At 45.7% G+C, this 27,580-nt stretch overlaps 1 protein-coding gene across 3 annotated transcripts; it reads left to right on the top strand.

Moving 5' to 3' along the window:
- Positions 1–271: 271 nt before the first annotated feature.
- LOC146346559 (mas-related G-protein coupled receptor member H-like) lies at positions 272–20,753 on the top strand. 3 transcript variants are annotated; one of them, XM_084847955.1, is made up of 4 exons: positions 272–380; positions 4,792–4,898; positions 11,020–11,101; positions 18,053–20,753. In XM_084847955.1, exons 2-4 carry the CDS (start codon positions 4,871–4,873, stop codon positions 19,032–19,034), a joined length of 1,092 nt encoding a protein of 363 aa, XP_084704081.1. In that variant the 5' UTR covers positions 272–380; positions 4,792–4,870; the 3' UTR covers positions 19,035–20,753. The 3 variants fall into 3 exon arrangements, with proteins under 3 accessions (XP_084704081.1, XP_084704082.1, XP_084704083.1); XM_084847956.1 differs by lacking the exons at positions 272–380; positions 4,792–4,898 and adding an exon at positions 10,085–10,265; XM_084847957.1 differs by lacking the exons at positions 272–380; positions 4,792–4,898; positions 11,020–11,101 and adding an exon at positions 12,298–12,495 and having other exon boundaries at positions 18,053–19,310.
- The last annotated feature ends 6,827 nt before the right edge of the window (positions 20,754–27,580 follow it).

Below are 27,580 nucleotides of genomic sequence, written 5' to 3'. Positions count from 1 at the left end.
CACCTCCCTCCAGCGCTATTCTTCTGTTGTCATTCTTCCAACAGGAAGTCGGTTGATTTTAAATCTGGCAGCTTCTCAGAAGGCCCCCTGCCTCCCACATGCCTCCCCCTTCTTCCGTAGCATCCTCTGTTTGGCATTTACAGTAATGGTTTGTCTCTCTGGGTTCAAATGGAAATATTAAGCAACTTCCACTTCCCCACCCCACTATGAATGTGGGCAGTTCCAGCATAACAAGTTCTGCTTCATGACAAGAGGCACATCAAGCTCAGGCACATCAAAAATAGGCCAACTAAATTGATGAAGGACATCAACGTGTCTGGAGTCCCTTTGATCTGAAAAGAGGCTGCTGGACCACACCTGGCATTTCCACCAACCGACAGGTACATCTGGGGCTGTCAGCAGTGCCGTTTGAGCTTGTATCATTGTGACTGGGATTCTGTCATGTATTTCAGCAGGGGGAAAGGAACACCATTAAGGCTATTTTCCACTTAGGGTAGGGAGACTTAAAAACAGAATAGCAGCTGCTGCAACCTTTTCCTGCCCTGGCTTTGAGGCTGGTCTGATCTCAGAGCTATGCGACTATAATGGGCAAGCGAAGATGGTTTCAGCGAACCTCCTTAACATTTTGGAGCATGGATAGTAGGCTAGGTTCATGAGTACAGCAGCTTCTGAAAGTATAAAGTAGTAGCCTGCCCCAAATGTCAAGCCATAATCAATATAAAGAGAATAGAGAAAAGGGAGCTGTACCTCAAACTACCAGAATGGGGCGTCTAACTGGTCCTTTACATTTAGGAATCCTAATGTAGCTCGCATATCTGACACAGAAGGTGAAGTGTCTGTTTGCATGCCAGGGCATGCATCTTTCCAGAAGGAGGGCTGTAGAGATTCCCCAGGCAAAAGGCAAAGTTAGCTCAACCCCACTGATGTTTATGAGGTGGTTCTAGGGATGGGGTAGCAATTCATTTGGTTTGCATTTTCATGTGGATTTGCCCACTTTTTCAGCATCAAAACAATATGTATACCAAAAGGCAGTTATGCTTTGAAATTCACCTTTCTCCAGATTTGCAAAGAGGTTCTCCGATCAAACAGTGCCTACATTAATGTGCATGTTAGTGGAATGCAGACACTAAAATGCATATGTTATTGGAAAAAAAGTTCAAAAATGCATTATATAAGGGAAAATACCAGCAAAAAATGTGTATGTACAAAAGTGCTTTGATAAGGAGAAATGTACACAAAAATGCCTACAAATTTCCATGAAAACTTTCTTTAAAAAATTCAAAGTTCAGCATAAACTGAATTTAAGACTGCAAAAATTCTCAAAATTGGGATGAACCAAATTTAAAATTAGAGAAATTAGAAACTGAGAGAAACCCAAATAGGCAGAGTTGTCCATCCCTAGCTGAGTCTCAGAATGAAAAGTGTGTGTGTGGGGGGGGGGGGAGGTGACGGACAGTGACAAAGGTACTAGGCAAAGAGGTGAGTTGCAGTAGGTTGGGGATGTTGAAGAAATGGCAATCAAGCCTAGCAGTTACCCCTTGAAGGGGAGATGGCTGGATTTTTTTCTGCCAGATGCTCCTTGGGGATTCTAAGGAAACGGGGAAAACATAGTCCCTATGTGTCTACATGATGGTCCTCTTTGAGGATTAGCACCATAGAGCATCTTTTGGGTAGACATTCCATCAGATGTTATTTCAGGCTGGTTTTCATCACTTCAGATTTAACAATTGCTATATAAGTCACCATAAAACCAATAAAAGGAAGAAATAGCAGAGATTAAAATCATATGATCTAGATTGAATTGAATTTGAATCATCAAATGTAAGCCTCTGAAAGGCATAGATGACTGGAGTGTGCTGTATTTTCTCCCCCAAGGTATTGCATTCGTGTTGTGATGGCACGGGCTGTAGCCCGCACCGTGAGGAGGAGTGGAGGCAAGCAAACCAACTAACTGCCCCCACCCCGTAGTCCTCACCACAGCTATCAAGTGCATGTCCTTATTTTCTACCTGCCTCCACTGACAGGAAAATCTAGGACGAAAGTCACTTACCTGTCCTCGAAGCTTGTTCGCGGTGGGGGGGGAGGTGCTTCGCTGCTCCCCCCGCGAAGTTCAGGCCGGGGGGGAGGCTTCCTGCCTCGCCCGGCCGAAATTCAGGCCGGGAAGGAGGCGCCTCGCCTCGCCCGGCTGCGAACTCAAAAGTTTTTTTTTTAAAAAAAAAACGCCCCCGTGATAGGCTACGTGACGATTAACGTAGCCTATCACGGCTAGATCTGCAAAGTCAGCCGTGACAGGCTACGTAAATCGTCACGTAGCCTATCACGGGTGACTTAAAAAAAAAAAAAAGCGCGTACGCGAATGGCGGCCCCCATAGGGAGCCGCCATTCGCGTTCCTTATTTGGTCGCTGTAGTCTACATAAAGATTTACGTAGACTACAGCGACCAAATAAGGAACGGGAATGGCGGCTCCCTATGGGGGCCACCATTAGCCATACGCGCTTTTTTTTTTTTTTAAGTCACCCGTGATAGGCTACGTGACGATTTACGTAGCCTATCACGGCTGACTTTGCAGATCTAGCCGTGATAGGCTACGTGAATCGTCACGTAGCCTATCACGGGGGTGTTTTTTTTTTTTATTGCAATGGCGGCGGCGGCAGCCGGTCGAAAGACCGGCTGCCGCTCCTGCCCCGGACGAACACCTGCCGAACCGCCGGCCGGACCCGCCGCCGGGAGGGACATTCGGCAAAGGTAATTCCCGTCCCCGGGGGGTGCGGGGGGCAGGGGGGTGCAGAGAATTTCTCCCCGAAACTTGTTCGGGGGGCTGAACATGTTGGCGCTCGGCCCCCCGAAGTTTCGGGGAGAAATTCTCCGCCATCCCTAGGAAAATCCCAGTCAGCATGCTCTGACACCAGAGCACTCTGACATCTCCAAAGGCCTGGTGGGCAACTCTTCAGTATGGCCTCAGTAACCATAGGGCGGTAACTTAAACAGACCATTAAGCACTGTCACTTACTTACTGACCCAGTCAAATGACTGTACAGGATAGTGGCATAAGGCAATTCGGTGTGGGGTGAAAATGAAGGGACCAGTGAGCAATTTAGAGATTACTAAACATTCTGATGGGCAGCCATTGAGCTGTTATGCGGAGGGGGAGATAATTGTATGTGGGGGTATTTTTAAAAGGTTTTAGTAGTTTTAACAGTTAACCATAAGAGCAATTTGGATTTGAAAATAATGTGGGGAAATGCCCTATACCCACATCCAGCTTGCCTGGCCATTGCGGAGGGGGCGTTATGAGGGGGGTGAGAGGACGTGGTAGGCCTCCATTGTCAGATCACCAGTGGTGCCACTGGAGGGAGTAGGGATGTTAGACAATTCAGCCATGGATCCCAGAGGGGCCGAATTCCAGTGAATTCGGGCCCACGGAATCCATGGTGGAACGGAGCAACCCGCCCCACCACCCCGCGAAAGCCCCCCCAGAATGGAGCCTACCTGGCTGTGGCTCCCGCTGCAGCTTTCAGCTCTGGTGGTGGCTCCAGCGGTGATGGCCATTTGCGTCCCCGCTTTAGCCGTGATAGGCTACGTAAATATTTGCATAGCCTATCATGGGCTACCATAGGAACGCAAATGGCATCCCCTACTCAGGACGCCATTTGCATCCGCAGCAGCCCGGCAGTGGCTGGAGGCCCTGCTGCGGGTTGGCCTGGCCGGAAGCTCCGCGGCCTGGCGGCAGAGCGGAGCCAGCCATCAAGGATTCCTAGGGGGGGAGGAACGGAGCGCCTACCCACCGTCAAAAATTTTGGGGGGAGGGACGGAGTGTCTCCCCTCCACCGCAGATGTCCCTGGACGAAACCAGGTAAGTGTTTCATACATCCCTAGGAGAGAGGAAGGTCGGAGAGGCCTTTTTACTCTCCACACCCCTCCCAACTGCCTCTCCCTCCTGCCTCCCTTAAGCAGTGTGGGTTCCAACTGGTTGCCCTTTTGGGGGCCATGTAGGAATTTTTGGCTCACAGTCCGATTGGCCCCTACTTCACACTGTTAATGGGGTTGGGTGAGTCCTTTTGGTAAATTTGGTCTAATTCTTGTTTAGTGTAGGTCACATTTCAGTGGCGGCTAGGACGGGCAAAGAGGAATGAGATTAGGGTTGGTTAGCATTCAGAGGCACTGTTCTGGTGACAGGTGATGCCTGAGGCCTCCTGAACGTGTTTTCGGCGGGGGGATAAGGGTTGCCTGTGAGACTGACTCACCTCACTCACCCAGGAGCTTTGCTGCCTGGGAGGGGGTGACAGGGGACAGTCTACCTCCTCCATAAGGGGTAGTCCTGGGGGCGGCGATGCTGTCACATCACCCCTCAGGCTGTGTATGTTTTTGCCCATTATAGTGTTAGCTAGCAGCTAGCACAGTACTGTGCCTGTCCTAGGTTTTCCCCTTTGCAGATATTTCAATAAATCTGGCCCAATTTCAATCCAAGCACTTGCGTCCATCTCTTTATTCCCCATTTCTGCTCACAAAGAGACATATATTTGATCCTAGTCTAGTCTGTTTCCCTCCTTAAAGCAAGACCTAGCAATAAAGTGACTTCAGCAGCTCGTCCAAGTCCATTGGCAGTGCAGCTTCCAGTCTTTCCGTTTCTGCTCAGCCTTCTCTGTCTTTGGAGTTTGCATCCTCTGCAGAGCACTTTTTACTCTTCATACCTGCCACTTAGCCAATAAGAAGAGCATTAGAGTTTTGTTAAGTTCTACTCCCCATAATAACTACATTTCTTTCCCCCACCCTTAATTTTTGGTTTCTAGGCCTGACATTTTGAACCTCCTGGACAGAAAAGTCTCCAAACAAAAAGCAACCTATTTACAACTAAGGACAAGACAAAGAATGGCTGAACAGATTCATTCCTACATAGGTATGATCAACATGGGAACTCTGTGGCATAATTTAATTGCTTCTGGGCTGATTCTGATAGGGAAACAGTCAGGAATTCCAATTTGTCATAACAGACCTTAAGCCAAGAGATTGATCTCAGTTGTTGCTGGTGCATTTAATTTGTTATAGAAATTGAGTTTTCTGGATGGTAACATAAAATGAAAGTGGGGTCCATTCAAACACAGTCAGATTGCTTTTTTTTGCACTCTGTGCTATATCTGAGCGTATCTTGAAGAAGGCTGGTTCAACCCACTTCCTGTTCCTCTAGAATATTTTTGGATGTGTCTCTCACATTGTTTGACTTTGTCAGTTTTTTTTTTAACTATGTGCAGATGTGGTTTGGATGACATCGAGGGGAAGGAATAAATAAAACAAATTGCAAATAAAGCAACTTAAAGCTGTGAAAAGCTGTGCAGACCTCTCCTACAGGTTATTGGTTTATTTATATGTAGGGGTTGCATGGGCATCTGGGAAGGGGGTGGAGTCCAACAGAACTACCCTGCTTGCCCCTCCGGACTTTGTTCGCTGAGCTGCCTCCTCCTCCACCCCCACTGGCTGCACTGAGTGAGCTGATGGATGGCTGGGCGAGTGGCTGGTGAGCCTTGCAGGGCTGCCCGTCCTGACAGAGAACTGCTATTATGTGCAAAATGATGGCTGTTCCACATTCTACGTGACACTGCTTTTACGGAAACAGCAGCCAATCATGTCATCTTTGCTAGCGTAACTTCACCTCTTCTCTGATGCATGTGTAACTTTATTGCTTCTCTGATGCTTGTGCAACTTTGCTGCTTCTCTGATCTTGAGTTACTTCACTGCTTGAAAAGTACACATAAAGAGGAAAAGGGGGTGGGCGCTTTAACTCCCAAAGGTTCAGATATCCCAAAGGTGCAGAAAGGTGCACCACAAAGTGTGTGTCAGCTATAAAACCTTGGAGGTTTGCAGGATCGGGGGGGGGGGGAAGCTTCCCACACAGCCTCTTCTAGTTGAGAGGCATGCAGTACATAAAGACCTGCACAATTACCCCATAGGAACACAAATCCCATGTGCACAAAAAAGGGGGTGGTGGCTATAAAACCTTGGAGGTTTGCAGGATCGGGGCCAAACTTGACACACAGCATTTCCTAGTTGGGAGGCACCTGAGGCACCATCAAAACCCTGCACAATTACCCCAGAGGAGCAGAAAATCCCAGGTGCAATAAAAAGGGGTTGGCACAAATACACCCTTGGGGGTTTGCAGGATTGGGACAAAACCCTCAATTGCACATTTCCCCCCATAGCCATTACTGGCAGAAACCCTTTATTCTCTCAAAATTGCTAAAGCGCTTTTGGAGTTGTGCATTTCACCGTCCCAAATATTGCTGGCAGAGCCGCTGCTGTTCACTATAGTGCTTTAGCACTATAGCAGCATTGTGCAAGAATGAATTTTTGCAAAAATGCAACTGTGTATCACCCCTCCCCCAGCCACTTTGCTTCTTCATGGAAAAGTGACCAGAGAAGGAAAAACGGGGTGGGAACTATAACTCCCTGACAGTATGCTGGGAACGGGCAAAATTGTGCTGGTGGGGTGATCACATAGGAAGGCTTCAGATGCTGTACTGGGTAATTGTGGATTTTAGCTTCTTCATTGAAAAGGGAGCACCTCTTCCTCTGTTTTCCCCTCTTCCCTGCCATTTTGTGCATAATTGCAGCTCAGGATGCTACGGGGACAGGTGGGGGAGGTGGCTCAGCAAGCGAGTGATGATTTTGGATGGAAGTGAGTCCATCCATCCCTATTTATATGATGATGCCGTCTATGTGTATGGCCTAAATGAGCTTCATTCAGTGTAGAAATTCCAGGACTAGATGACTTTCACTGTTTGCATGTTGATATTCATAGAACCATGGAATAGTAGGGTTGGAAGGGGCCTATAAGACCATCGAGTCCAACCCCTTGCTCAGTGCAGGAATCCAAGTCAAAGCATCCCTGACAGGTGGCTCTCCAGCCTCATCTTGAATGCCTCCAGTGTGGGAGAGCCCACCACCTCCCTAGGGAATTGGTGCCATTGTCATGTTGCTCTAACAATCAGGAAGTTTTTCCTGATGTTCAGCCGGAATCTGGCTTCCTGTCATTTGAGCCCATTCTTCTGTGTCCTGCACTCTGGGATGATTGACAACAGATCCTGGCCTTCCTCTCTGTGACAACCTTTCAAGTACTCGAACAGCGCTATCATATCTCCCCTCGGTCTTCTCTTCTCAAAGCTAAACATGCCCAGTTCTTTCAGTCTCTCTTCATAGGGCTTTGTTTACAGTCCCCTCATCATCTTCGTTGCCGTTGCCCTCCTCTGAACGCTCTCCAGTTTGTCTGCATCCTTCTTAAAGTGTGGTGCCCAGAACTGGACACAGTACTCCAGATGAGGCCTAACCAGTGCTGAGTAGAGGGGAACTAGTACTACCCAGGATTGGCAAGCTATACTTCTGTTAATGCAGCCCAAGATAGCATTTGCCTTTTTTGCAGCCACATCACATTGTTCGCTCATATTCAGCTTGTAATCGACAACAATTCCAAGATTCTTCTCACCTGTAGTATTATTGAGCCAAGTATTACCCATCTTGTAACTGTGCATTTGTTTTCTTTTTTCCTAGGTGCAGAACTTGGCATTTATCCCTGTTAAATGTCATTCTGTTGTTTTCTGCCCAGTGCTCCAGCCTACCAAGATCATTTAGAATTCTGTTTCTGTCTTCCAGGGTATTAGCTATCCTGCCCAATTTTGTGTCATCTGCAAATCTGATCAGCATTCCCTCCACCTCCTCCTCCAAGTCATTCATAAAAATGTTGAAGAGCACTGGGCCCAGGACTGAGCCCTGCAGTACCCTGCTTGTTACTTCTCCCCGGTTTGAGAAGATCCCATTGACAAGCACTCTTTGAGTCCGATTCTGTAGCCAACTGTGGATCCACCGGATTGTTGTTTCATTTAGCCCACTTTGAGCTAGTTTGTGAATCAGGATATCATGGGGCACTTTATCGAAAGCTTTGCTGAAGTCGAGGTATATGATGTCTACAGCATTCCCACGGTCCACAAGGGAGGTTACTTGATCAAAAGATGAGAACAGATTTGTCTGGCAGGACTTGTTTTTGACAAATCCATGTTGGCTTCGAGTAATCACAGGATTGTTTTCAAGGTGCTTGCAGATGGATTGCTTTATCATCTGCTCCAGAATTTTCCCAGGGATTGATGTCAGACTGACTGGTCTGTAGTTCCCAGGTTCCTCCTTTTTACCCTTTTTGAAGATAGGGACAACATTAGCCCTCCTCCAGTCATCTGGCACTTCCCCCGTCCTCCATGATTTCTCAAAGAGAATAGACAGCGGTTCTGAGAGTTCTTCTGCCAGCTCCTTTATTACTCTAGGATGCAGTTCATCTGGCCCTGGAGATTTGAACTTATTCAAAGTAATTAGGTGTTCCTTGACCATATGCCTATCGATCTCAAGCTGCAATCCTGCCCCTTCAGCCTGTACTTCGCCTTTGCCAGGGGGCTCATAGACCCTCTTTTGGGAGAAGACTGAGCCAAAGTAGGAATTGAGCACCTCTGCCTTTTCCTTGTCATCTGTTATCGTTTTGCCATCCTTATTTAATAGCTGAACCACCATTTCTTTCCTCTGCCTTTTACTATGCAAGTAGCTGAAGAAAGCCTTTTTGTTGTTTTTAGCATCCCTCGCTAACTTCAGCTCATTCTCAGCTTTAGCCTTCCTGATGCCATCCCTGCAATTCTGTGCTACCTGCCTATACTCTTCCTTTGTAGCTTGGCCTTCCTTCCACCTCCTATATGTGTCCTTTTTTGTTTTCAGGTCATCTCTGAGCTTTTTGTGAAGCTACATTGGCTTCTTCTGTTGTCTTCCACCTTTTCTTCTTGTTGGAATTGTTTGTAATTGTGCCTTGAGAATTTCCTTTTTAAAAGCTCCCACCCATCTTGGACTCCTTTTCTCGTTAGCATCACTTGCCATGGGACCTTACTGATCATTGTTCTGAATTTATTAAAATTGGCTTCCCTAAAATCCAGGGTATGGGTTTGGCTACACTTGGTGTTTGCTTCTTTTAGAACCAAAAGTTCGAGTATAACATGGTCAGTTTCCCCCAGAGTTCCCGTAACTGCTAGGGATGTACGAAAGTCACTTACGGTTTCATGGAATCTTTCCCGAAGGGGGGGGGAGGCACTCCGTCCCTCCCCCCATGAATCCTCGACAACCAGCTCCGCTCCACGGGGATTCCGCAGAGCGGCCAGCTGGCTCTGCTAGCAGCTGGACATCCAGCTGCTGGCTAGCAGGGACCCAAATGGCGGCTGCCATAGCCACCGCCGTTTGCATCCCTGTATTCAGCCATGATAGGCTCCGTAAAGACTTACATAGCCTATCACATCTGGGTGTAAAAAAAAAAAAAATGCGTACGCAAATGGTGGTGGCTACGGCCGCTGCCATTTGCATTCCTTCTTTTTGGCTGTCTTAGTCTATGTAAATATTTACGTGGACTAAGACGGCGAAAATAAGGGGGAACGCAAATAGCCTAGTGGGCGCTATTTGTGTTCTCCTTTATTTTCACCGTCTTAGTCAACATAAATTATTTACTAGGGATGTCAGAGAATTTCGCCACGAATCTCGGGGAGGCCGAATGCCAGCGGATTTGGCCCCCCGAAATCAGCGGCAAAGCAGTCTGCCCCCCCCCGCCCCCGGGACGGGACTTACCTTTGGCGAATCTCCCTGGCGGCGGCGGCAGTGCGGCGGTGGCGGCTGCGGTAGCTGGTCTTCCGACCGGCTGCCGCCACCGCCATTTCCAAGTTTAAAAAAACAAAACAAAAACGTGATAGGCTATGTAAAGATTTACGTAGCCTATCACGGCTAGATTTTTAAAAAAAGGACCGTGATAGGCTAGGTAAATGTTTACGTAGCCTATCACAGCTGAGTTAAAAAAAAAACCGTGCATACGCAAATGGCTACACTATTTGTGTTCCCCTTATTTTCACTGTAGTCTACATAAATGTTTACATAGACTAGACGTGCCAAAATAAGGAATGCAAATGGCGGCGCCCATGGGCGCTGCCATTTGCGTATGCGCAGTTTTGTTTTGTTTTTTAACTCAGCCATGTTTTACCTCAGCCGTGATAGGCTACGTAAACATTTACGTAGCCTATCACGGCTGAATGCAGGGACACAAATTTGCAGACCCAGCCGGCCAGGATTCGCTGCGGGAGGGACGGGGCGCCTCCCCCCCGGCCAGAATTTCGGGGGGGAGGAACGGGACGTCTCCCCCCATGGCCAGAATTTTGGGGAAGGGATGGAGCGCCTCCCCCCCACCGTGAATCTAATTTCGGTACAGGTAAGTGACTTTCGTACGTCCCTAATATTTACATAGACTAAGATGGCCAAAAATAAGGAACGCAAATGGCAGCGGCTGTAGCCGCCGCCATTTGTGTATGCATTTTTTAAAAAAACCCAGACGTGATAGGCTATGTAAGTCTTTACATGGCCTGCCACATCTATTTAAAAAAGAAAGAACCCACAGAAGTGACCAGACTGCAAATGGCGGCGGTGGCAGCCGGTCGGAAGACCAGCCGCTGCCGCTGCCACTGGAGCTGCCGCCGTCTGGAACATCTGCCCCAGGTAAGTCTCATCCCAGGAGGGATCTGTGTGGGGTGGGCGGGTGGCAGGCTGTTCCACCATGGATTTTGGGGGGCCGAATGCACTGACATTCGGCCTCACCAAGATCTGTGGTGGAATTATCTGATATCCCTAGTAACTGCTACTTTATCCACTAAGTCATTTATTTTGGTTAGGATTAAGTCAAGGATAGCTGATCTTCTAGTTCCTTCCTCCACTTTTTGTAGAAGGAAGCTATCAGCAACACAGGAATCTCTTGGAGGAGGCATGTTTTGCAGTCTCCCAACAAATATTGGGGAAATTGATGTCCCCCATTACTACTACATCAAGCTTCCTTGAAACACTGGCATTCGTTTAGATATAAATTACTAAAATCCCTTATCTCCATGATTACAAGATGATAAAACTGTAAAAAGGTTGGCATCTTGGCTGCTAAGTGAAATTGGCTGAAATTGTATCTCTCTTTTGTTTAGATATCATACCATTTTTTGACATGGAAAGCAATATGTCCTATACATCTTCTGGTGAAAAATACATTAATGTAGTAGGCATTATGTAAGTATGTTATGTTGTTAAATTATTTCATTAGTGGTATAAGCAAGATATCCAATAATTTCATAATATTAACTTTTATTTCATTAAATTATATGACATTTATTTCATATGCCACTCTGCCTTGCTGTACTAGTGGAGTGGTACCCACAGTGGGTGGATGTAACTTAATTTAGGTGCAGTCCTATCAATTGTGCCTTTGGTGATCAGAAGCATCCAATCATTTGCCTCCCCATCCTCTTACCCTGCAGATTTCGTTAGATGGGCTTTTTAGCCCATCTAGTGAGAATGCTTTGGAGAGGGAGGGAAGGAGGCTGGGAGAGGCTCAAAATAACTCACATCCTGCCCCCTCTAGTCTCCTCCCCTCCACGCCCACCAGAACGCCCCCTTTCCTCCTCCTGCAAGGTTGCTTTTCTGATCTCAGAGGGCAGCCAGTGTGGTTATTCCATGCCAGCTGTGTGGAGGCAGGGGATTCCCCCTTCCAAGGGCAGAGTGCTGTCTCTGACTCTGGAAGGTGGACTCCAAACAATTCCATGGTCCCTGGGATGCTCACCCAGGGGCCATAGGATTGCTCCCCTAGTTGCACTGTTGTTAACCAGGTAACTATAGGCCTAGTAAAGTATAGTCCTACTAAAGGTGGTAAGGGAAATTAGGGAATTTGATTAATGCCTTGAGGCATTGATTGGAGATCAGCCTATCAGGACTATTGGGCTCAGGGGGAGGGACAAAGAATTGAACCCTCTTGAGATCTGACTGCATTGGCACATACAAAGTTAGTAGGTTACATCTATTCACATTGTGGTTGGTTACACACATGTGATTTGAACAAAGTTTGTAAGTTCACTAATAGGGATGGCAGAGAATTCCACCACGGATCTCGGGGAGGCCGAATGCCAGTGCATTCGGCCCCCCCGAAATCTGTGGCAGAACGGCCTGCCCCCCCAGCAGATCCCCCCGGGATGAGACTTACCTGGGGCGGATCTTCCGGGCAGTGGCGGCTCCGGCGGCGGCCACGGCTGGTCTTCTGACCAGCTGCCACCGCCGCCATTTGCAGTTTTTTGTTTTTTGTTTTACACACACGTGATAGGCTATGTAAGTTTTTACGTAGCCTAAAACGTCTGGGTAAAAAAAAAAAAAAGGCGTACGCAAATGGCGGTGGTTTTGTGGTTTGCATACGCGGTTTTGTTTTGTTTTCCCAGAGCCCTCCACGGCCGGAAATCCGGCTGCAGACGGCTCTGTCCTGGCTGGGCCTGGCTGGCTGCTCCGCAGAGCTGCCGTGGAGCACAGCCAGCCATGGAGGATTCCGGAGGGGAGGAACGGAGCGCCTCCCCCCCCATCCAGGATTCCGGGGGGAGGGACGGAACACCTCCCCCCCCATAAACATAATCCACAAACAGGTAAGTGATTTTCGTACATCCCTATTCACTAACCAAAGTGAAGCAAATGAAGTGTTTTGCAATGAAGAACAAATAGTTATTAATGCTCCTCTGCATAAATACTCCTCTCTCTCATGTCAACCTGTTCCCCTATAACTCCTTTCAAATTGATTTTTGGGGTGTGAGCCTTTGCTTTAAAATGTTGGGACTTTACAGAGATGTCGTTTGATTCAGAAGATTATGATTTTTCCTGGAAAAGACAATCGGCCTCTTTAGCAAGCATTAAGAATGGATGAATCTGGCAGTTTGGTTTTCTCCCACATTCAGATGTTTTATTCCTCAAGTTATTTCCATCCTGAATGTGAAGACATTTGTGAATTTTTGGTAAATTCTTATCAAAAACTGAAAATTCTCACCATCCGACTGAATAGTGGTGCACTGGCCAAATTTAACAAGTTCATCTATTCCTGGCACAGTGGGGACATGATGTACCTGGCTGCTGTGAGGAGCCTGTCAGAAACCCTGATTTTTAAGAGCTAAGCACTAAAAGCCCTGGAGCTAGATGGACAAATCTGTTAGTTTCAGTTTCTCCCAGATTTGATTTTTTCAGATCTCAAGTTTGTTCCATCCTGAATAAGAAGAAATTTGAGAATTTTGATAGGTTCTTATAAAAAATGAACCGAAACACATTTCTCCGCCATCCCAAGCATTGACCTGATCCATCTGAAGCTTTCCCCAGATCATTCTGAAGCTGTGCCATATAGGAAGCCGAGCTTGGTGGGAATAAATGGCTCTGGTGTTTCATGGCACTAGCCCAACACCCCATCAGGGACCTATTTGAATATATGCGGGTGCCTGATATTGAACCTCCAGCTTATAGGTCCATCTAAGCCTCTGTTGCGCAGTTAGGCAATGTAGTACTCTCCAAATGTTTTGGACTGCGATCAGCCCCAGGCAGCATGGTTTATGGTCAGGGATTATGGGAGCTGTAGTCCAAAACATTTGGAGGGAATTAGGTTTCCTACCACTGCTCTGTTACACTGACTGCAACAATTCTCCAGCATCACATGTGGAGGGGCGACTTTCCTAGATTCTGCTAGCTAAAACCATGTAACTAGAGATGCCAAAATACCAAGGACTGAACCTGTTACCTTACAAATGCAAAACATGTGCTTCTTCTCTGCATACATTTGTTGTGTGTTAGCAGCTGTGGCCCCATATCTTTGGATTCCCTCTACTGGGACATATGTCCCTCTGCTCATTGGTGACCTTTAAGCAAACCTCAAACCCCTTTTTTGTGTCACCTAGCCTTTTCACTAATTCTGAGGATTTGATGCATGCTTTATGAATTGGCTGCTGCTGTTTTTAGTTGGTTATGATTTTATTGGCTATTTAATGGCATCCTCCCATGGGCATTTCCAGGAACTGTACTAGCTGCGAAGGCTGCTGACAACACCCCGTGGTCACCTTATAACATTAATTCTTAAGATAAATCCTAAGCTCCCCCCCCCCCCGCCGCCCAATGTCTTATCTCACCATTTGGGTGTATGTGCATGCGTGTGTGGGGGGGGGCAGTATTTCTTTTCACTTCTGCTCTCAAAATGGACAAGAAGTGGACCCCAAAGATTAGGGATGGGTGAATCAACAAAACTTGAGCTCATTGAGCTTCTTAAAATTCCACATTTTCACCAAATTAACACATCAGTTGTGCACATTGGTCAGTACTGGGAGGTGTGAACCAGGTGAAAAATAAACTGAATGGGAAAAAGAGACAAGTCTCAAGACGTCAGATATATATCATTTATTGTTTATTACATTTTAATGCCACCCCATAGCCAAAGCTCTCTGAGCAGTTTACAAAGATTGGAAACCATTAAAAATACATTATACAAAGTGTAATACTATTTACAGAAACACATATAGACAGACAGCATGCACAGAGACAACATATAACAAAAAATATTTTAAACAATCAGCCATAAGACAAATCCTGGACCTGATTAAAAACTCATCATGTGCTGCCAAATGCCTGAGAGAAGAGAAAGGTCTTAACCTCCTGCTGAAAATATAACAATGTTGGGCCTTGTTGGAGAGAGTATTCCAAAATTGGGGGGCCACCACCAAGACACCCCTTGTTGCTGCCTTCAGAGCCTCCCTCAAAGGAGGCATCCAGGAGAGGGCTTTAGATGTTGAATGTGTATGGGTATACACACGTGTGTGCGTATGCACACACACACACACACATATATTCATATATATATATAAATATATATATATATATTTGTGTGTGTGTGTGTATATATATATATAAAATAAAGGAACCCAATGTGTTTTGGCCCAGAACCATATATTTAAGCCTTATTCAGGGGCCAAACCAAGAGAAGAAAGGGACAATCAGACACATGAATACACATTTCTAAACATGACATTGAGGTTAAAAATATTATTTATCCATACTCTGATAATCATAGAATATTAGGATAGTAGGGTTGGAAGGGGCCTATAAAACCATCAAGTCCAACACCCTGCTCAGTGCAGGAATCCAAGTCAAAGCATCCCTGACAGGTGGCTGTCCAGCCTCATCTTGAATATCTCCAGTGTGGGAGAGCCCACCACCTCCCTGGGTAATTGGCTCCATTGTCGTATTGCTCTAACAGTCAGGAAGTCTTTCCTGATGTTCAGCCGGAATCTGGCTTCCTGTCACTTCAGCCCATTATTTTGTGTCCTGCACTCTGGGATGATCGAGAAGAGATCCTGGCCTTCCTCTCTGTGACAACCTTTCAAGTACTTGAAGAACACTATCATATCGCCCCTCATTCTTCTCTTATCAAGGCTAAACATGCCCAGTTCTTTCAGTCTCTCCCCTTAGGGCTTTGTTTCCAGTCCCCTGATCATCTTCGTTGCCCTCCTATGAACCTTCTAAAGTTTGTCTGCATCCTTCTTAAAGTGTGGCGCCCAGAACTGGACACAGTACACCAGGTGAGACCTAACCAGTGCTGAGTGGAGGGAAGCTAGTACTTCCCGGGATTTGGAAGCGATGCTTCTATTAATGCAGCCCAAAATAGCATTTGCCTTTTTTGCAGCCACATCACATTGTTGGCTCATATTCAGCTTGTTATCGACAACAATTCCAAGATCCTTCTCGCTTGTAGTGTTGTTGAGCCAAGTGTTGCCCATCTTGTAACTGTGCATTTGTTTTCTTTTTCCTAGCTGCAGAACTTGCCATTTCTCTCTATTAAATGTCATTGTGTTGTTTTCTGCCTAGCACTCCAGCCTATCAAAATCACTTTGAATTCTGTTTCTGTCTTTCCAGTGTATTAGCTATCCCCAGTTATGAGGGAAATTGAAGTCACCCATTAGTACTACATCACGCTGCCTTGAAACATTGGCTATTTGCTTTTCAAAAGTTTCAGCTTGTCTTCTTCTTGATTGGGTGGCCGGTAGTAGACTCCATCCTAGGGATGTTATAGAAATCCACTGCGGATTCTCCGGAATCCGTGATGGTTTGGCCCCACTTACCTCCACTCCAGGAGGATTCTGCATGGAATGGCTTCGGCTGCTTGCTCCTGGACCCGTCCCATTCATCTCTGTGCTGATTGCCATCTTTTTTTTTTTAAAGGTGAATGGCAAGATGTGCCCATAGACTTATACTCAAACTAGAGCCATGAATCTTGCATATAAGTCTATGGGCACATCCTGCCAATAGCCATTTGTTAAAAAAGGGGGGGCTATCTGCGCAGAGGAGAATGGGATGGGTTCAGAAGGTAAGCGGCCCTCAAGACGGGCAGCTCCACTGAATCCTCGCAGAGCAGAGCCGCTCCAGAGGATTCCAGGGGGGGGGGGATTCCCCACCAGAACAGACGGTGGGGAATCTGTACATCCCTACAAGTCCAACCACCAGGTTCCTTTTATTCTTTGCTCCATTTATTTTAACCCAGATGCTCTCGATGGGGCTACCAAGCTCATCTTCCTGTATTTCTGTTCAGAGATGTATATTTTTAACATATAATGCAACCCCACCTCCCTTTCTGTTCCTCCTGTTCTTTTTGAACAAATTCTATCCTTCAAATGCTGTATTCCACTCATGGGAGTCATCCCACCAAGTTTCAGTTACACCTATCAAGTCATAATTTCCCTCCTGTATTAAGAGTTCAAGTTCATTCTGTGCATACTTCAATGTTCTAAAAATTGCTTGCAGAGATCTCTGACAAATGTCTCTGAGATATTGGTAACATATTGTAGCCTCCAAGATGAATCCCTGTGACTGGTGATGTATCTTGATTTGCAGTTTGTTTGTTTGTTTATTTATTTATTACATTTATATCCCACCTTTTTTCCTCCTCAAGGAATCCAAGGCAGCATACATAACCCTCATTCTCTCCATAATTATCATGAAATAATTCAGCTGTATCCATCTAATACCTGATTAAATTCAAGGTCTCTCATTTTTTTAGCATAAACCATATCTTTTATGGAGTTCTTTTGCTCTACAAAATGTCCTACCAGAGGAGTACCAAGCTGCTTATTTGTAATATTGCATAGATGCTCTCCTATCCATAATTTGAGAGCCGTGGATGGTTTCCCCACATTGTATGGCATAAATCACACGTTTTGTAGCACAAGTAGTGAATTGTCTCAGGGCATATATTTTGAGGTTGGCCAGCCTGATCTTCATATTCTGTCATCTTGCAAGTCCATTTACAGTAGGCACTGTGCCCATCGGAGTAGTGCCCTGTGGGAGCCTGACCTCTTAGTAAGATATTGCAGCCTGTCTGTTTTTTTGTTGTGTTTCACTCTTTCTGGTGCTACCTGGAAATTCCCTCTGCTCTTCCCCAGGAGTATATTGGACATCTTCCGACCTGAGGATCTCATCTTCTAGCCTCATCTCTTTTAGCCTTGTGATACTTTCCATGGGGTTTTCTTGGCAGGAATACTGGAGTGGGTTGCCATTTCCTTCTCCAGTGGACCACGTTTTGTCAGAACTCTCCACCATGACCTGTCCATCTTGGGTGGCCCTGCACGGCATAGCTTATGGCTTCACTGAGTTACGCAAGCCCCTTCGCCACAACAAGGCAGTGATCCATGAAGGGGAGCCTGTCTGTATATACCTCCTAAAATCACTCCTCATGTCCTTGATGTTCCTTGTTCTTTTAAAAGAAATCATGGGGTTTTTTTGGCAACAATTATTTTTGTCTACAGTGTGCCACTTCTTCTTTTGCTTCCCTTTCTTCTGGTGGTTTATCCCCTGAAGAAGGCCTAAATATATGGTTCTGGGCCTAAATGTGCCAGACTATTTCATGGAATAAAAGTATATACACACCAACAAACACACACACACACACACACCCCACACACATATTATATATCAAATTCTGTACTTTGTATCTTTTTTCCATTAAGTTATTTTGGATTTTCTCCAGTGTGAGCTGACATAAAAAATAAACAAACAAATTTCTCATACATCGCTAGGTTTGATACATGATGGATATCAAAGTAATATTAACATAAAGACATTAATATTATGTGTATACACTGTAGCTATCTCATTTGATTCCCCCTTGTCTCTTTCTCTTAACAGCCCTGAGTATATAGATATATTTCGTGTCTCTGCTGGCCCAGTACTGCTTATGAATGATTCAGAAAACACGAATGGAAGTAACGTCGCTGGAAATCCAAATTATCAACTCTTTGATAGTCTACCACAAAACATAATCAACAGCTTCATTGTCATAACCTGCCTTTTGGGGCTTGTGGGAAATGGAAGTGTCATTTGGCTTCTTGGCTTCCGCATTAAGTGGAATCCTTTCACCACCTACGTCCTGAACCTCTCCATAGCTGACTTCGGTGTCCTCATCTCTCTTATTACCACAGCTACATTTGTATCTATAGTAAGTTTGTATAGTAGAATTTACGTTCTCTCTCTGTTTTTTTTAATATTTTTTGAACTATTCTTCTTCACATATTCTGCTGGTCAGTGTCTACTAGCAGCCATCAGCACTGACAGGTGTGTGGCTGTCCTCTTCCCACTGTGGCATCGATGCCACCGGCCACCACGCTTATCCACCATTGTGTGTACTCTAATATGGATCCTCTGTTTCCTGCTCTCTGGAATTCATTTTATTCTCCTCAAGACTGGAAGCTTTGGAGGGTCACCACTACAGTACCAGCTTATTGTGAATGTTCTCCTTTTTACACCAGTCATGGTCATCTCCACTCTGACCTTATTCATCCATGTCTGCTGTAAACCAAAACAACGCCAGTGGGGAAAACTCATCACAGCCATTTTGCTTGCACTCCTCTTCTTCCTCGTCTTTGCTTTTCCACTAAATGTGTTTCATATAATGAATATTTATTATTTCCCTATTCCCAGGCTAATGGTAATTGGTTTTGCCTGCGCCTCTCTGAACAGTAGCATCAACCCACTAATTTATTTCTTAGTTGGGAGGAGACAGAGGAAGGGTCAGGCCAGGGTGTCCATGAAGGTTGCGCTCCAGAGAGTTTTCAACGATGAGCAAGACTGTGTGGCAGGGCAGAACATCACAAGAGAAATCCAGGTATGATGAAATCCAGAGAATTGAGGCCAACATCAGTACTCCTCTTTTTTCATTATTATTTTTTTTTAGGATTTTGTTTTGTAAAAGAAAAAAAGTAATTTCATAAACACCTTCCCGAAATGATCTAAATTACAAAATGAAAAAAAAGGGGGGGTGTTTTCAAAAGTGGAAAGAGGCAATCTTAAAGCTTCTTGTTAGACCATTTCATAAAAGTTTATATTGTTCCAATATATCCATCTATCTAGTTATATATATATTGAGTCTTTTCTAGTAAACTTTTTAAAATGCATACTCTTTATCATTATTGTTTTCACTGAACTTTTTCAACAGTCATTCACTCTTGCTTTTTCCCAAAACTTTGCAAGCAAATTCCATGCTGTAATTAACAGATTATGTATAAGACACTGCTGCACTTTTCACACAATCTGTTCACTTTATTGTAATATAGGATCTCTCATTTCAGTGGCAAACCTACCTGTGTAATTTCCTACACTATTTTTACAATACATTTCCAGATTTGTTTGATATACTTAACAAGACATCAAATATGTTGAAACCCACATTTATGCCAAACCCATATATTTTCTACAATGTAGTGGTGTCTGTCCAATGCCACCAAATCTACACCACTTCTTACTTTTTTTCTTTCTTTCTATATAGAATTTGTTTTTTCTGCATAGACTTTTTAGCTCTTGTTTTCTGGATAAGTTTAACTAGGATGCTTTCTTCCCCTCCCGCTGATAGGTGTAAGCAGAAGACTAGAAGGCCAAGCCAATCTTATAAATCCTTGAGAATGCCTTATTTTTTTTTCTTTGGTGATTTTTTTTTCAGATGCAGTTAAACTTCTTACAGATTCCAAAAGATCAAGGAAAAAAAAAAGACTCAGTCTCAGTTGTAGGTACTGAAAAAAAAAGGGGGGGGAGAGGGGTTAACTGTTTCCTCCAGTTTGGAATTGAATGCAGCATTCATGATTGTAGTTCCATTCTCTCTCAAGGTCTTTATTTCTTTTTGTTAACCTTTATTTCAAAATTAGAATTATTTCTTGAAGTATTAAATTGGGAACAGAACACTGCACTGTTTATCACTGCACTGTGATAAACCAGCTACTAGGTGTGGTTGATAGCCCATATTTCCATGATGGCTTTATGTATATCATTACTTCATTTACTGCAGAATCCTATGCATGTTTACTCAGGATTAAGTCCCCCTGGGATCACTGCAACTTATTCCCAAGGATGTGTGCATAGCATTGCAGCCTTGGCCACTAAGTACAACTGAGATATCACAATCAATACGCAATATGTTTGGGCATGCAGTAGTACTCAGTAACTGACAATACATGGTGGGTGACTCACAGAACTTAGTAAATGTATGTGAACTTGGTTCATTTATTTAGCCCATCACAAGCAACGTTTCATTTTATTTTTCCCCCACAAGTGTCCACTTAGCATGCATGCTAAGATTATGGAGCCAAGATTATGACCTGCTCTCCCAAGGTGCGATTAGTGGTTCCTGTGATCTCCCCGCACCACTGCAAAAATTACCATCTACTTTTCTCGTGCCCTCACTGGGAATTCAGATGCTTCATCCTTTGGGGGCTAGCTGAGCTGGGGGTGTATGAATGCTATTTTTATTTGTGTGTGTGTGTTATATACACCATGTATTACATACCATCTTATTATACCATGTACCCAACTGTCTGTAAGAGTATCCAGCGCTGCACTGAATCCCTAGTTTGCGTGAGTTATTTGATACTGTGGTTGAGGAGTGGAGGTGAAAAAAAAAAGTTAGTATTCAAAAAGGGCTGGATGCTCCTGATCTCGTCTGATCTCGGAAGCTAGGCAGGGTCAGCTCTGGTTAGTACTTGGATGGGAGACCGGCTGGGAATCGGGCTTTCTGCACTGAGCAGGGGGTTGGACTTGATGGTCTTGTAGGCCCTTCCAACCCTATGATTCTATGACATCGAGCAAAGTGCTGGATGTGCCTGATCTCGTCTGATCTCAGAAGCTAAGCAGGGTCAGCCCTGGTTAGTACTTGGATGGGAGACTGCCTGGGAATCAGGCAGGCTTCCTGCACTGAGTTGGGGGTTGGACTCGATGGTCCTGCAGGCCCCTTCCAACCCTATGATTCTATGACTGTAACTGCTCCAAGTTGAATCTGACTCCATGTGCATTTTTAAAAAATGAACATTTCAAAATGCAACACATCTGACCACTAGATTTGGCATCTGGGGAGGTCTGAGTGGGCTACTGGAATAGATTGACCTGTGTTTCAAGCAGAGGTATAGGGGATTTTTGACTGAGAATCCAAAGCAGCCACAGCCTCACCTCTGCCCTGCAATATTAACAGTAGACTACCTTGCAGGGTGCCAGAAGCCACTCCGTATCAGCATGCCCTCCCCTGCAATACCCCTGCAAGTGGGGTATAACTGAACTAGACTGCACTGTTGTCGTGTAGTCTTCTCAGCATCGGTTAACACTTCAGGGTTGCTGTTGCATGTGATGACTGCCATGGCCAAGTCCTAGATTACCATCAATAATGGAATTAATGGATGACAGTCCTGAAGGAAAGCCTGACCCCGTGGAACCTCTGGAAAACCAGGAAAGGTGTCCGTGGGTCAAAATGGCTTCTTTTCCTGAAGCAAGGAGAGACTGCCTGTGTGTAACCCTGGCAGCCATTGACAAGTGAACTTTTGATAAGTGAGGAGCAGCCACGACATGGCAGGAGGTTCATCGTACCACTTTCAGAGAAGAAGATAACTGGTCTGAGAAAAGATGCCTAAGAAATAAGCAGTAGACAGTTATCTACAGAGGTCTTGGTGATGTTCTCTATGAGAAAATGTTGGGGCACAGAGATTGGGAGGAGAAATCACCGCCAGCAGATTTAGCTCCAAAACGACACAAAAGATAAAGCGTCCCTTTTGTCAAGGCAAGAGAGATGTCCAGATCTCCAGATGTCCGACGGGAAATAGAATTGAAGTAAAGTGACCCCTTAGTTACTTTGTCAATGCCTCCAGCAGTGGAGGCTGGTGGCTCTGATGTCAGTGGGGCTGAGAATCCACTCTGGGTTTCAGGCAGAACCAGCTAGAACTCGAAAGGAGCTTTCCAAGGTACTGAACCCATTTTAGGCATAGGTCTTTAGCATTCTGGCTGAATCTCCAAGCAAAGGAGAGAGCAACCCCTTCCAGAACAAGTTGATCACCCCTGAATGTTAGTGATGGTTTCATACACGAACCACCACTAACCGTACCTCTGTCTTGTCTGCACTGAGCTTCAGTTTGGCCCTCATCCAGTCCACTACTGAGGCCAGGCACTGATTCTGCCCTTCCACTGCCTGGATTCTCTCTCTTCTTGCCCCCTTTGATTTCTCCTGACATGCTGACTTCCTCCTTCCTCCTTAGGGCTTCAGCAGGGCCAAGGTGAGGTAGGTGAGAGGGGGTCATAGTTAGGGGCTGGGGAAGGTGTGTGAGGGAAGCATGCAAGGGGGGACTGAAAGGAGGTCTAGGTGGGTGCCATCAGGCATCTTGGCAGGTGCCAGAATGTCTGCCAGTTTTCTATTACTGAACCTGCCATACCATATTGCCAAATACTATGTCAGTTAAGGGGGTAGCTGCAATTAACAGTGACCCACACCAAGCTTTGGACCTGTGATGATTTTATTGTTTGTTTATTGTTGCATTCTGCAGTATTATTCTTGTTGTTGTTGATGATGACGATGGTTATTTCAATAGTTCACTGGAAAGCAATATATACATTTGTGTAATATATAAAAAGAAATAATAAAATTCCCCAGCATTTTGGAGCTTGAGTGAACACAGAGAGCTCTTAACACAAACTATTACACCAAAAGGTGTTTTTGTTAATTGAATGACAACATATTGAGCAAAGACAGATTCATGGGATTCAGATGCATTGTCATTTCACCTAATAAGCTAACTGAGCAAAAGGTATCCCTTTATCGATTGCAAATCTGCTTTTCCAAGCATATCAGGGACATTAAGCCTTACAGGGCGGGATTCTCCTCCTTTTAGTTGAATTCCACTGATGAGTATTCACAACCAATAGAAGAACATTTTCTTCTTGTCATATGAGGCTGAGAAAGCAATTAAACAAAGACAAAGGTGGGATCTCATGCATATATTCTAAGTTTGGTGAGACATCACATTTGTTGTCTGGAATTGAGAGCTTTTCTACATGAGGCTGTTAATCTGAACATAAGAACATAAGAAGAGCCATGCTAGATCAGACCTACTATTGGCTGTTTCTCGCTCTCCTCAATGAAGTATGAGTAAAGAGCCTCTGCCATTGTCTGCTGCCATTTGGTAAGCTTAACTGAGAGCCCCAGCACTGCTGCCCTTGTGGGGGAACCAACAGAGAGCACCTTGCCCAGGGGACCCATAACCCTAGTGCCAGCCCTGCTCCTTTGTTCCTTTTGACTACTTCTAGTTAGGGATGTCAGAGAATTCCACCACGGATCTCAGTGAGGCTGAATGCCAGTGCATTCACCCCCCCGAACTCCGTGGCAGAACGGCCTGCCACCCCCCCCGCCTCCCGCAGAACCCCCCTGGGACCAGACTTACCTGGGGCGGATGTTCCGGATGGCGGCAGCTTCGGTGGAGGTGGCGGTGGCGACTGGTCTTCCGACCAGCTGCTGCCGCTGCCATTTGCAGTCTCCCCCCCCCCATTCGCGATAGGCCATGTAAAGACTTACGTAGCCTATCATGTCTGGGTTAAAAAACAAAACGCATACGCAAATGGCGGCGGCTATGGCCGCCGCCATTTGCATTCCCTATTTTTGGTTGTCTTAGTCTATGTAAATATTTACGTAGACTAAGATGGCGACACTAAGGGAGAACGCAAATAGCGTAGTGGATGCTATTTGCATTCCCCCTTAATTTCGCCATCTTGGTCTATGTAAATATTTATGTAGACTAAGATGGCCAAAAATAGGGAACACAAATGGCGGCAGCTGTAGCTGCCGCCATTTGCGTACGCGGGTTTTTTTTTTTAACCCAGACGTGATAGGCTACGTAAGTCTTAACGTAGCCTATCACGGCTGAATACAGGGATGCAAACGCGGCAGCTATGGCTGCCACCATTTGCATCCCTGCTAGCCAGCGGCTGGATGTCCGGCTGCTGGCGAAGCCGGCTGGCAGCTCTGTGGAATCCCCGCTAAGCGGAGCCGGCTGGCCAGGATTCCAGGGGGAGGGACGGAGCACCTCCCCCCCCAGCGGAACCTGGCAGAGCCAGGTAAGGGGGATTTCATACATCCCTACTTCTAGTGGCTGAACAAGACAGATTCTCACTTCCCCATGTGCATCTTCTATACAGTTCATTTATGCGTTCATAAAACTGCCAAGCTTCAGTTGCTCTGTAAGACAGAGTAAAATGAATCTTCCATTTCCTCAGAAAACTATGGGTGTGATTCCATCAGTCTTTTCTGGGCAATATATAATTAGAGGGGTGCATTGGAGGAGACAAAGAAGCTTTCTTGTATGGAAACAAAAGCTCTTTTTCCACACATGCATCTGCCCCTACCATTGTGTATACTGAGAGAGGGGGCGGGTTATCTATGATTGGACTGAGATGGCTACAAAAGTCAGAGGGGTATTTTGGTGACTGCAGTAAGGGTCAAATTTGATGGTGAAACTTTCTTCACAATGTCCCTGAACTGGTATTGTTCCGTTGTTCCAACCGGCATTCTGGAGAGGAGAGGAACTGGTGACCCCCAACTGATGGCCACTATTTTCCTTCTAAGTGTCCACACAAAAGGACACTAAATCAGTATGTGGCATTGTCCTGGGCCATTCAAGTGAAAACTAATGGTGGATGTTGTCAAAACTAATGGTGGGTTGCAAGGGTGCTGTTTACTGTTGGTCCCCCAAACCCCAACATTTACTCCCATCCTCCTGAAAGACAAAAAAGAGAAGCAGTTTCACCCCCTTGTTCTTTTGCTGCAAAGCCCTTGACAAATTCTGGCTGAATTTCAAATTTCAAGAAGTTTGCTTGAACAGGAACAAATCCACACCTGCAAATTGAGGGTAACCCAATTCATGCATCGGATGAAGTGGCCTCTGGCTTCTGCCACAAGAGCATTTGTTAGTTTCAAAGGTGACACACAGGACTCTTTGGTGGTTTTGCTGTAACAGGCTATTGAAGTTTCTTATGAATGGTACTTCATGGCGTGTTGTCAAACTATAGTTCCAGTAGAAAGGCAACTTTTAGCTGCCTGTTAACCAGAGAGCGAGCGAACAGAGCGAGCAAACAGGGGGAGCAAACAGGAGTTGGCCAGGGGAGTTGCAGTGGTTGAAGAGACAAAGGAGACAAAGGAGACAGAGGCTAAGAGGTAAGTGGGCTGCAGGAAGCCCAGGGGGCTGCCCTTTATCCTTCTGATTGGCTGTGAGCTCACCAGGTGCTTCTGAGAGCTCCAACTGAATTGGAGGGGTTTGGCCTGAGTACTCCCAGCAGCTGACTGGGCAGGAAGCTTCAGTCTGTTTCCTGCCTCCCAGCTGAGCAGAGCAGAGCAGAGCAAGCTGCTCCAGTTGGTCCAGGGACTACAGAAGCAGGCAAGCTCCCAGAGAGCGAGCGAACAGAGCGAGCAAACAGGGGGAGCAAATAGGAGTTGGCCAGGGGAGTTCGGCAGGGGAGGTCAAGGGGGAGGCCCCTAACATTTTTTTTATTTTTTTATTTTTTTAACTAACTTTTTTCCATTTATTTGTCTTCTAACACACACTTTCACACCAGTGGAACTCTGCTTTTAACCTCTACTGAGTAGAGGAGCAGGCACAGGCTAGTCTAGAATAATCACAAAGCTAGACACAAAAAGGGAAAAGAAGCTATGGAAGGACAAGACTCTCCAGTGGTGGTGACCTGCAAGGTGTGTGCAATGTTTGTTTTCTTGCCTGAGAACAACATGGCCTACACCTGCAACAAGTGCAAGTTGATCACGCTGCTGGAAGAAAATGTAAGTGGACTGGAACAGCGACTGTCGACCCTCCGGGGAATAAGAGATCACGAAGAGTTCTTGGACAGAATGGGGGAACTACAGCAGCAAAGGGAAGACCAGAAGCTTGAAGAGCAACAGCAAGATGAGGCAGTGGGATGTGCTGAGGTGAAGAAAAATGGAGTAGAGGATACTCCTTGGAAAAGGGTGACAGTTAGGAGAAGAAGAACTAGATGCCACTCTGCACCAGTGGAAGCAGTGGAGCTGTGGAACCGATTCCAAGTACTTGCGGATGGGACTGGAGGACAGCCTGCAGAGGAAGAATCACAGGGGAACCTGCATGAGAGTGAGCAAGAGGCTGAAGGTCAGTCAAACAGAGGCGATGAAAGCCAGGCCTACAAGAAGAAGAAGAGAAGAGTGGTAGTAGTGGGAGACTCCTTGCTGTGTGGGATCGAGACCCAAGTATGTCGCGAAGACCCATGGACTTGACAGGTATGTTGTCTCCCGGGAGGACAGATTAGAGACATGACTGAAAGGTTGCCTGCACTCATAAAGCCCACTGACAGGTATCCCTTTCTTCTCATCCATGTGGGAACAAATGATACCGCCAAGCGGAGCTACGAAGAGATCACGTCAGACTTTGAAGCTTTGGGAAGGAAACTCCAGAACTTTGGGGCCCAGATAGTTTTCTCATCCATCCTTCCAGTAGTTAGAAGAGGGATAGAAAGGGAACGAAAAATACTCCGGGTGAATGACTGGCTACGAAGGTGGTGCCGACAAGAGAGATTTGGATTCTGGGACCACGGGCTATACTTTCTGGAAGATGGGCTGTTGGCAAGGGATGGGTTGCACCTCACAAAGGCTGGGAAGAATGTGTTTGGCCACAGCATGAAGAACTTCATCAGGAGGGCGTTAAACTGAATCCTACGGGGAAGGGAGATGTAATGTTGGGGGTAACAATGGACATAGGCGCATGCACTGCAATGGAGAGAACAGCTCTGATAGCGCCCAATAATAATCTTCAGACACATGTAGGAAGAAAGCCAGACTATGAAGCACATGGCCTTCGATGTCTATATACTAATGCCCAGAGTATGGGAAACAAACAGAACGAACTTGAACTCTTAATACAGGAGGGAACTTATGACCTGATAGGTATAATTGAGACTTGGTGGGATGACTCTCATGACTGGAATACAGCAATTGAAGGATATAACTTGTTCAAAAAGAACAGGAGGAACAGAAAGGGAGGTGGGGTTGCACTGTATGTGAAAAATACATATCTCTGCACAGAAAGACAGGAGGAGGAGATTGGTAGCCCCATCGAGAGCATCTGGGTTGAAATAAATGGAGCAAAGAATAAAAGGAACCTAGTGGTCGGAGTCTACTACTGGCCACCCAACCAAGGAGAAGATGAGGATGAAACTTTTGAAAAGCAAATAGCCAATGTTTCAAGGAAGCATGATGTAGTAGTAATGGGGGACTTCAATTTCCCCAATACTTGTTGGGAGACAAATTCTGCAAAACATGGCCCCTCCAGGAAATTCCTGACTTGTGTGGCGGATAACTTCCTCCTACAGAAAGTAGAGAAAGGAACTAGAGGATCGGCT

This window comes from Heloderma suspectum, chromosome 4 (genome assembly GCF_057233095.1).
Source record: "Heloderma suspectum isolate Gila_16-S chromosome 4, 16-S_ref, whole genome shotgun sequence".
NCBI classification, from domain to species: Eukaryota; Metazoa; Chordata; class Lepidosauria; order Squamata; family Helodermatidae; genus Heloderma; species Heloderma suspectum.
Note: the sequence above shows the minus strand (reverse complement) of the source record. Positions and strands in the feature narration are given on the sequence as shown.

Excerpts from the sequence above, each read along its gene's own strand:
- LOC146346559 (XM_084847955.1), top strand. The coding sequence starts at position 4,871 with ATGGCTGAACAGATTCATTCCTACATAG. Across the intron at positions 4,899-11,019 it reads ACAGATTCATTCCTACATAG|ATATCATACCATTTTTTGAC; the intron begins GTATGATCAACA and ends TCTTTTGTTTAG. Across the intron at positions 11,102-18,052 it reads ATTAATGTAGTAGGCATTAT|CCCTGAGTATATAGATATAT; the intron begins GTAAGTATGTTA and ends TTCTCTTAACAG.